We start from the raw sequence: 11811 nt of genomic DNA on the forward strand, positions 1-11811 counted from the left end.
AAATAAAAATGGTTTTTAAACATGTCATCAATTCCCTGTGACAATTCAATAACTGCTCACACCGTTGCAAGCGAGCAAATCATCACAGTGTCAATCTAAGGCTTTAAGTTAGGAAGACATTTTTCTTCAGTAATGGCAGGTTGAATATATCTGAATGAGTTACTGGAATGTAGAAGAAGACAGAGCACCTGCTAACAGCTACTGAGCAATTTTTAAATATCCCATTTAGAGTAGCAGCCAAAACTAACTCAGTACTGAGATAAGAAACTATAGAATTTCATGCAGTCCATCAGTCCCCTTGGGTAGAGAGAAAGTAAGCTTCATTATTTGAGACTTTGGGGGAAAAGTCAGGTTAGAGTTGAATAGAGCATGATGATAGTTAAATTACCAAACTGAAAATAATAATCTGAGTCTCTGAAATAATTCACAATAGAAACCCAAAAAAATGGTTGAGCAAATGGCCTGTATATACTTTTCTCTAAATGTTGAAGAACTGTCAAAGCTTTCAGATCAACCCCCCTGCTAGCACATCTGGCCTGACATTTGGCCAGCTAGAGTGAAATACAAACTTATGTATTCTGAAAGATCTCCCAAATAAGACTGACAGCAGGTCACTAGGGAGCAGAGACTCGGGGCTGCTTTTGCCATTGCTGTTGACTGTGTCTCTACCCATGTCTTCCTACTGTGGAATTTACCATCTTCAGCTACAGAAGTGAAAAGAAAAGCAATGAGAGGGCTCAGGCCCTTCCTTGGAGAAGTGGTCATCACGTTTTTGCTTGATACAACGTAGGGTACTGAGTGTTTCCCCTTCCACTTTTCAATCTACCTGCACTTAAGCATACTGTGGAATTTACCATCTTCAGCTACAGAAGTGAAAAGAAAAGCAATGAGAGGGCTCAGGTCCTTCCTTGGAGAAGTGGTCATCACGTTTTTGCTTGATACAACGTAGGATACTGAGTGTTTCCCCTTCCACTTTTCAATCTACCTGCACTTAAGCGTAACATCAAGGTGTTACTGATTTAATTCCTCAACAGAGTTTACTGAAACTTAATTTGATGAAGAAAGACTAAGTTACTTCTCCTCAAACACAGGCTGCTATGAATTTACTGCCTGCAATAGACATTGTCATCTGGTGTAAAGTCTGATAGAGTCAAATCTCTTAGACTTCATGAAGGCTTCTTCATGCTCATTCTCCAGGTTCAACTATTAAGACATAACTCTGTCCACCCATGACAGGGTCACCTATGTTCACTTACTTGCCCTAAGGATCCTAAGAGATGAATCTGTTTTTCTATTTTTATATATATGTATTTTGTATATATATATATATGTTTTATATATACAGGTATACCCCCATGAGTTAATTGGAATTAATAATGATAAAATGTTTAGTTTTCTAGTAGCATCACATAGGTTATATAGATTATGACTGCAGTTTCAAAATTGTGTGCCAAGATGTTCTGGGGCATTATATTGAACTTACAGCGACACTGTGAATGTTTTAAAAGTTCAAGGGAAACACAGCAGTATTTGTCATGCATTGGACAGTGTGTAAACAATCAGCCCAAGGTAGTTCAGTTTCAACATTCGATTTTGAAACACTTTTTTGATGATGTCCTATATTTGTAAATCTGATTTTTCGGCAGTTGCTGAGATGAAAAGCAAGTACCATGGGAAAAAGCAACGTGGAAATGCAAGTGGAGGTGATGATGCCCAGTGGGATTCCATGACAGGAGAACTATGGCGGTGCCCAATAAGCTCACACATCACATTAGGAAGTAATTGTGGTTGCCTAAGAATAAAATAAAAATCTAATTTCTTTCAATCTGTGTGTTTTATTTCTTCATAAAACTACTGAGTTGTTAGGACATAAATACTTAGTAAGATGTTTGGACCTAATTATTTCATAAATGAAACTGGCATTTCTTTTGGCCTAGGGTGCACAAAAAAAATGGAGACACGAATGGTTTTGTGAACCATGAAATTTGGGGACATGTGGACTATATGTAATGGCATTTACTATGTGTAAATGGCACCCTCTGAGTTGTGCAGTTCACATCACCTGTGACTGTATGTGGTGGTCTTGTTGATTTCAGACACACCTTCTTAACCTCGTCCTAATTTTAATGATCCTCACAATGAATTATGTATGATATGAATGTTGAGAACTAGCATCTCATTTTCAGAGAAAATTAAATATAATTTTACAAGATTTCATTAGAAATGAAAGAAGGATGCTTACCAGGCCTGGAAGTTCACAGCATTTGTCTTTATTGGCCCATGATGTGGAACAAACAATATCAAACATCTGTAACTGGAACTGCAATTTAGAAAGAAAATCGTTATTCAATAGAAGATACATACATAAGTTGTGTTTATAATTATAATGACTTCATGTTATATATTACATAATAGAACATCAATACATTCATAACATTACAGTAATTAAATCAAAAACCAAATCCAACAATGTCAAATTAATTTCGTTCCTCAAACACACAGTGATCTAAGATTTTGTCTATAATTGCTCCATCCTCCAACCAAACGCCCTTATTTATCACAACTTCACCCTCTTATCTCTACCAAAAAGTAACCTTAGCACCTCTGTTAAGGCCGTCCTTGTAAAGCCCACCACAGTCACTCTTAAAGTGACTCATCTGTGATCTCATCTGTGATCACACAACACTCCACATGTCTCTTTTATAGCATATCTCCTACCATACAAATACTATTCTTTATATTATCTCCTCCTTAGACTCTTCAAGGGACAGAGAAACACTAACTCATCTCTGTGTCACCTATCATAATATGTATACATTATGCATATACTATGCATATTATATACATATAATAAGCATTTTTTGTTGAATTATTTCTTACTTCATTCCTTCATTCATACACTCAACAAATTTTTCTTCGGTGCATAAAGTAAGCCAGATTACTATGTAGACTTCTAGGATACAAAAACAAACAAACAAAAAATCACAGTCCTGCTGGAAGAACTTACAGGGAGAGCAAGCCAGGCACATAAATATTGTATACAATGTGGAAAGTGTCATGACAGATTCTCATTTGGTATTCTGAGAATGTGAGCTAAGTATATTTTTATTTAAGCCATCAATTACCCTGTAAATATTTAGACATCTTGCTCCACTCATGTATGTTGGTGATAACTCAATGTACATGTTGAAATATACAGAAACATCAGTATAATATCATTCAGGGCTAACACTAGCTTAATGGCCCAACCATTTCTAATATATTCCTTCCTATGTTATTTTCAAATATATAAAGCATCATCAATTACAGAGTTGAAAGGAGAATGAAATTCTTTTCATTTTAAATCTGCAACCTTCCTTCAGCAAGTTTTCAGCAAGGGCTGGAAAGTCTTGGTGCCTTATTTTCTCCCAGAAAGCACTACTCATCCTTTGCCAAGAGCCCTCTAGATGAAAATGGGAATGCCCAAGTACATATAGTACTATTGAAACAGGTTCCTAAAAATGCATTCAGTATCGCTAAAGAGGCTGTCTGACAATACAGAGAATGAAATAAGGTTTTCTGTCATATTCGACAATAACCATGCCTTATTGTAAATGTTCATTCCAACCAATCAATAAAGTGACCCTTGAGTTTTGAAAGCAGATCCATGAGTCAAAGCATTTTATTTTCCTGATTCTACCTGCATCTATTGTGCTGTTTGTGGAAATATGTGCATGGCTTATTGCTTTTTTTTTCTAGATGGTTTAAGGTTCTCTCTTTCCTCCAAAGGGTGTGATACCTTAGATTGTGCAGGGCAACCATACAACAAAATTATGGCCAATGAAAAAATTATGTTCTTAAAATTAAACCATTTTTAAAAGTACACTACAGCTGATTTTTAAAATAACAACAGTAACAAATATTTTGAGGTGCATGTGGAGTAGCAGACTATGGAGATAGACTGCCTGGGCGTACTCCGTGACTCCTCTACTGACAGGCTGAATTATTTTGAACAAATTATTTAATGTTATGGGATCTTAGTTTCCTCATCTGTAAAATTAGTATAAGAATGGTAGCTATTCAAATGATTGTGAGGATTTAATGAATTAGTACAGAGAAAATATTTAGAACCGTGCCAGAAACACAGTTTTTATAAATAATAAATATTACTTTAATATTCTATGCAAAGCTCTTTCATAATTGATAAATGATTGTGAGGATTTAATGAATTAGTACAGAGAAAATATTTAGAACCGTGCCAGAAACATAGTTTTTATAAATCATAAATATTACTTTAATATTCTATGCAAAGCTCTTTCATAATTGATTTTTTTCAGGTGCAGTTGTATATATAATACAGAGGCCAAAAAAGTAATCAAAGAAAGTGACAGTATTGAAGGAAGAAATGTATTAGATTGTTTTAACGATAATTAGATTACCTGTTTAATGTTTTAATTGAGAAAAAAAAAATCTTTAAAAATAACCATAGCAACCAACACTTGTTGAAAACCTATTATGTGCTAGGCACTATCCTAAGCACTCTGCATCTATCATTTAATCCTCAGATCATCACTATGAGGTATGATAAAAGTAATGTCCATAATGTAGAATAGGACCTGGGAGTAGAAAGCTTAAATAAATTTAACCACATGTTGAAAGCTTAGTTCTGGGGGGGATTTGAATAGCTCACCTCATTTTCTTGTGGTTTGTTTTCCCATAAATGAATCTTTGGTCTAACATTTAAAATGAAGATAGCCCAGCCTAACCTTACAATGCCATTTTATCTGGGAACATTTATTAAATAGGTTGTTTATGACAGCATTAGATAGATTTGGCTAAGTCTGCAAATCATTCATCCATTAAGAAATTTTCCATTTCTGAATAAAGCTCTCAGTGTAAAAACATTTTCATGAATGGAAAGATTTACTTAAAGCAAAGGCTTTTCACTAGCTCCAGTACACACCAGGCTTTCTTGAAGTTTTTCAAATAAACATTCACTACCTAATCATCTATAACAGTACAATGTCTACATACAAACCTTAGGCTAGACTTACATCCTATGAAGTTATTGGGATTCTTATGAGCTCAATTTATTTATTAAAGGGGTTGAATGCCTACCAAGTGCTGAATGAAGTCAATACTATCATTTCAGGAATGTTACGTGGGCTGTCTTTTCTTTTGCAAGTTAGATGAAGTCGGCAGCTTTTCCTTTGGGTACAACAAAATTATTCATAATTGTTTTGCATTCATAATAGTTTAGATTCTTAAGGCCTTATTTAGGAACTTCTCTTCCATGACACATTTTGGGGACTGATTAAAAAAAAATCTGGCTTTTATTCCAAAAGCACTGATGTACACATTTGTAAAAACTACATAGGAGACAGTACAGATTCGGCATGTCAAAAAATCTCATATTTGAGTGCCTTAAAATGCAAGACAATGTAGCTCAAAATAACTTCAGGCATCTAATGCAAGAGGCGTTCCTGATTTACTTTTGTAACTTTCTTCCTTTGCAACAACTCAACATTATAACAGATATATGAGTAACTGTGATAGGGGAAAAAAGAGAGAAGCATTAACTTCCTACTTTCACTTTTTGTAATCTCTTCGAAGGGAATACTAAGCCAATTACAAATGCTCATTTTTTATTATTGAACATTTTTGCCAGGGTGTAGCACAAAAGGCAAGTCATTTGGGGTCAAATGTTAACATGAAAATAAGATTAAAATATTTCTCAGCAGTTGAGTCATTTTGGTCTGTGAATGAGAATTAAAATGTACCCCCGTATCGACTTTCCACTCATATCAGATTTTATTCTCTGATTTTTTTCTAGCATGATATAACTCAGCTTATAATTTGATATCCAACTGTACCCAAATTTATACAATAGAGAGCTTTACACTGCACAAGGACACTATAGAAAGAGTACTGAGGACCTAAGCCATCTTCTGTTTTGAATTTGGGATCCAACTTCTATCGACTCCATCACAAAACTGAGCATTTACCACTTGTCAGTTATTAAACTGAATATTTTTACTTGCTCTCAATTTATTAATTTATGGAAAACCATGAAGTCACTATAACAGCCGTTGTACTTGTTGGCAGTATTTAGAATGCTTAAGTACAGGATAGACACTTTTGGGGGGTGTAAATTCTGATCCCATTTATTTTCAAGGTCATAATTCAAATAATTTGTGAGTCTTTGAACCTGTCAAAGTATAGACAGGGCATGTGGTCACTGGTACAGACCAGACACCCTTCTCTGCCTTAAGTTCTATAAAAATTAGAGTCTGACCCAGTGGAAGAAAGCACTAGAATAAAAGGCAGGTGATCTTATGGAAGACAGATACAGTCTCTTATCTCACTTTCTTCACTTTTTGAAAGAGGACCCCTTCCTACTTCTTGAAGCCTCAGTTTCTGCATCTATAGAGTAGGGACAATGTATGTATCTCTTTCTAGAGTTATTAGAGGATTAAATGAAATAATCTCAGAACCGTCTATCCCTTAGTAGGCATACAAAAAATATTAGCTACCATTATTATTTTAAGGATTAAAAAGATAATTCAAATCAAAATGCACTATTATATTTTGTAATTTAATGACACTTGTTTTTATAGGATTATCAACTAGTCTACTGCTGATTTCTACATAAAAGTTTTAACTCAGTGAATAAAATTATAGGCAACTCTATGGCATAACTTATATTTCTCTTCTATTTGAACAGTAGAGGGCTAAATAAATGCCCACTGGATGATTACCTAAATATTAGATTTGAAAAGGGGAAGAAAGACACTAAGAAATATGATGCTACCCTAGGTCAAAACTTTTCTAGAATCATCTCATTAGGTATCAGAGAAGGTAGAAGAATCTTCTTAGGAGAAAAAGATTGGAAAGCAGAAGCATGGTTGTTAAGTTTCTTTCCACCTGTGTTTTGATGACCAATTTAAGCCTGCTTATTAGTTTAGTCCCACTAGGGACTGTCGCTGCCTATAAAATCTTGCATTGCTGGACACCACTTGTTTTTATTAGGAATGTGAGTAATTTCTATACAGTAGTACTGTATCCCTAAATCCATTAATCTTCCACTCAACTATGGTTTAAAAAGAATATATTTTCTTTAAAGACTGAAACTTTAGAGTCTTCCACTCTCTGGCATTTGTTGAATTATTGCTGAATTTGGCAGGGAATGGAGACCTATAAACTACTAATCTCTCTTATATAATAATTGCCCCTTCTGGAATAATCTGAAATGTGCACACTACACATTCCCCTTTGCTGGATATTGGAGTATAGATGTATATCAAGATTATGTTAGCAATCTGTGATTTCTAAATTGAAAACTGAAGACTGAGGCTTCTCTTATCTTGAACTGAAATGATTAAGTAATGCCCCCCAAAAAGCAAGTTTGAATTTCCAGTCACATTCTTAAGATCTAATCTAATATCATTCACTTCAACATAACTGAATTCTTCAATAAGTGGGTAGAATGAAAATCTACTTAGTAATCCTTCATAGACTTCTAGATTCTGACAAAGGCTTACAACTTTTTTCCTACTAGACTTACAAAGAACTCTTTAATTATTGACTTCTATAAATTCCCCTTTGTCTACTACTGGATGGGATTTACCACAGAGGGAGCTCTGTTTAATCGCATTTCTTTCAGGGCCAAAAGCAAAGATTTATCACCTGTAGGCCTGAAATCTACAAGCACTTTTGCTTTCAGAAACAAATTCTTTGATATTCAGTTGGTCATATATTTGGAGTACAATTATTACACACAGTAGTAATTTGAAACACAATTATTGTAATTGAATTATAAAATTATAATTGTAAAATACAAACTATAATTAGGAGAGGGTATGATATATATTACTTGGCTGTTGTCAATGCCACATACGGAATATAATAAATGCAAAACAAAATTTTAAGAAAAGACACGATACCATTCAAACAGTCAACATTCTATTTAATTTCTATCAAGTGTTTCTTCAGAACTCACTCTGTTCACAGGAATTTATTAGATACTGTGATGTAGGGGGGTATTTTCAAACAAAGACCATGACGTGGTTTCTGTTACAGGGAATTTGTACTCTGGCTAGAGAGGTGAAATGTGAATATATGAAAGAGCAAGAAAATAATATTTGACTATCAATAATCAAGTGTTAAGCAAATGGGAGAGGTCTAGGAAAGGGAGGACGGAGCATAGACAAGGTATTATTGACTTCCTTCAATAATAATAGCTGCTCTTCACTGAATGACTACTAAGTGCCAGGGATTTTATATGCCTTATTTCTAAAATTAAGAAAATAATACTAATTCTAATACTAAGTAATCGGGCCCAGAATTTCATACATCTAGAATTGTTTCTCTTACTTAGAGTTCATTCATTCATTTATCCAAGCATCCACCTATATACATCCATTTATCCATACAAGATATCCTTAATTTGCTAATTCTGTATTCTTATAAATTCCTGAATGTGCAATCATAGGAGTATTTTTCATTAAGAAGAGAGTGTGTTTCTTAACCAGCATGCAATACCACACATTAAGAGGGGACAACTCCTCAATATCATGTAAACATTCTTAAAACTCCTTTACCATAACTGAAAACAAGACAGCCTTTCATACCTTTTATATTCTCTTTCCGAACATCTAATTCACAGTTCTCCAAAGCAAAGTAGAAACAGAAGAACTTTTAACTCTCTGGCATTTGTTGAATTATTGCTGAATTTGGCAGGGAATGGAGACCTATAAACTACTAATCTCTCTTATATAATAATTGCCCCTTCTGGAATAATCTGAAATGTGCACACTACACATTCCCCTTTGCTGGATATTGGAGTATAGATGTATATCAAGATTATGTTAGCAATCTGTGATTTCTAAATTGAAAACTGAAGACTGAGGCTTCTCTTATCTTGAACTGAAATGATTAAGTAATGCCCCCCAAAAAGCAAGTTTGAATTTCCAGTCACATTCTTAAGATCTAATCTAATATCATTCACTTCAACATAACTGAATTCTTCAATAAGTGGGTAGAATGAAAATCTACTTAGTAATCCTTCATAGACTTCTAGATTCTGACAAAGGCTTACAACTTTTTTCCTACTAGACTTACAAAGAACTCTTTAATTATTGACTTCTATAAATTCCCCTTTGTCTACTACTGGATGGGATTTACCACAGAGGGAGCTCTGTTTAATCGCATTTCTTTCAGGGCCAAAAGCAAAGATTTATCACCTGTAGGCCTGAAATCTACAAGCACTTTTGCTTTCAGAAACAAATTCTTTGATATTCAGTTGGTCATATATTTGGAGTACAATTATTACACACAGTAGTAATTTGAAACACAATTATTGTAATTGAATTATAAAATTATAATTGTAAAATACAAACTATAATTAGGAGAGGGTATGATATATATTACTTGGCTGTTGTCAATGCCACATACGGAATATAATAAATGCAAAACAAAATTTTAAGAAAAGACATGATACCATTCAAACAGTCAACATTCTATTTAATTTCTATCAAGTGTTTCTTCAGAACTCACTCTGTTCACAGGAATTTATTAGATACTGTGATGTAGGGGGGTATTTTCAAACAAAGACCATGACGTGGTTTCTGTTACAGGGAATTTGTACTCTGGCTAGAGAGGTGAAATGTGAATATATGAAAGAGCAAGAAAATAATATTTGACTATCAATAATCAAGTGTTAAGCAAATGGGAGAGGTCTAGGAAAGGGAGGACGGAGCATAGACAAGGTATTATTGACTTCCTTCAATAATAATAGCTGCTCTTCACTGAATGACTACTAAGTGCCAGGGATTTTATATGCCTTATTTCTAAAATTAAGAAAATAATACTAATTCTAATACTAAGTAATCGGGCCCAGAATTTCATACATCTAGAATTGTTTCTCTTACTTAGAGTTCATTCATTCATTTATCCAAGCATCCACCTATATACATCCATTTATCCATACAAGATATCCTTAATTTGCTAATTCTGTATTCTTATAAATTCCTGAATGTGCAATCATAGGAGTATTTTTCATTAAGAAGAGAGTGTGTTTCTTAACCAGCATGCAATTGAATGCTTCATATTACAAGGAATATTTTATTATTAAAAAAATAGGATTTTTTCCTCACTAATTCATTCCTACATCACAATTTAATTCTTCACTTTGTTTTCAAAGGAACAAGTTAGTCTTAATCATTTTGAGACTTCTTTGGTTTCAAGTCCAGGGTGTATACGGAGTTAGTGACTTATACCCTTTTGAACCTATAGCTTTCCTTTCATTTCAATATTAATGCAAAATGCTTTCATAATATCATATTTAGTTTTGTTTCCTTTCCTTGTACTGAAAAGTCCTTTTACAAATACTAGTTGAAAATAAGCTTAAAATACATTCCTTATCCAAATGTTTGAGTTAGCACTAACAATAGCCTCCAGATTTTGGTTCTTAGCTTCATTGGAATCCTAAACAAAAAACAAATTTAGAAAATTCAGTGATGCTAAATGAAAACTCTTTTGTGATCAGCAAAGACAACATCCAGGAACATGAGGTTGAGAAGCTTTCTTCACTGGTTCTTCCAACCTGCAAACACTGGAGTTTCCCAGTCTTCAGACTTCCTCTCTTTTCTTTCTAGACTCACTCTCTANTTGATCATCACAAATAATATACATTCATGGATATTCAACTCTGTACCCTACAAATATGTACAATCAACACTTTTCAATAAAAATAAATAAAGAGGCCATTATTTACCCATCCATCCATCCAACACCCCTTTACCAAACATTTCCCTTGGGAAATAGCTAAATATACTTTTAAAGTCGTTGGGTTTCTGGGTTTTTTTTTTTCTGTAACAGTAATACAGCTTCGCTTGTTTATCCACTTACTGGTGCAGAATTTCCATTTGGTCCTCTCGATCTGACCATTCTCCCTAGTACTTCGACACCGTCCGATGTGACATTAGCCGATGCGTTTATTGCTTTCTCACCTACTTGCTTGCAGTCAACAACCACTTTGGCCAAAGTCTTGCTGACAACAATGTGTATCTGGGTAAATGGAAAAGACATTTTAGGAAGTAAGAAGTAGGAGGAAATATCAACCAAGTTTGTATAATTGTATGATTCATCATTAAAAAACATGAAGAGAGAATAGAAATTCTGTTACCATGTATTTTGCTAGGGGAGAAAATGTCTACTTTTACCATCTCTGTGATTGTCCCACATTCAAGTACCATCTCTATTTTTNAGGGAATGTGATTTCTTTGCCAATTGGAAGTCTACCAGACTTACATTTCATACTGTATGATGAAAAATATATTATCTTAGAATGATTTGTTACTTAAATAACTTAAACTTCACATTAGTGATAGCAAAAGCCCTTTTTTTAAATGCCCAAATTTAACCCAAATTAGAGGCTTACATAAATTTCCTATGCATAATATTCACCAAATTTGTATGGATTTGTATTTGTTTATATAAATGAGATGTACTTAAAGTTTTGCTTTTCGTTAACAAAATTCTTATTAACAAACCATTTACGCCACACACCATATGATGAATATTTTACTATTCAAATTTTAAAATGTACTTAGAAAATAAACTAGCCTAATTCCTGGAACATTCTCCTCATAATATAGCAGAAGTCTACTGACAAGAACTTTGAATATAAATGTTTTTGTTTAGTTAAAGAGGCCATTATCGATACATAACAGCTAGATAAGAAAAATAATTTCTATGGGTATACAGTTGAGCGAGGCATCTATAATTAACAATAATTTACTGCATGTTATCAAATGGCTAGAAGAGAGGAGA

General features: G+C 33.8%; 1 protein-coding gene across 1 annotated transcript in view; it reads right to left on the bottom strand.

Annotated features, from left to right (window-relative positions):
* The window catches only part of COL14A1 (collagen, type XIV, alpha 1), a 165143-nt gene that overhangs the window by 62770 nt on the left and 90562 nt on the right, over window positions 1-11811 (bottom strand). Inside the window, exons 29-30 of the mRNA XM_008579625.1 lie at window positions 10888-11046; window positions 2243-2320 (exon numbers count right to left, since the gene is read on the bottom strand). Coding sequence (XP_008577847.1) covers window positions 2243-2320; window positions 10888-11046 — 237 coding nt within the window. The remainder of the gene's footprint in view (window positions 1-2242; window positions 2321-10887; window positions 11047-11811) is intronic.

The sequence above is a fragment of the Galeopterus variegatus genome, unplaced genomic scaffold (assembly GCF_000696425.1).
Source record: "Galeopterus variegatus unplaced genomic scaffold, G_variegatus-3.0.2 Scaffold1931, whole genome shotgun sequence".
In the NCBI taxonomy this organism is placed as follows: Eukaryota; Metazoa; Chordata; class Mammalia; order Dermoptera; family Cynocephalidae; genus Galeopterus; species Galeopterus variegatus.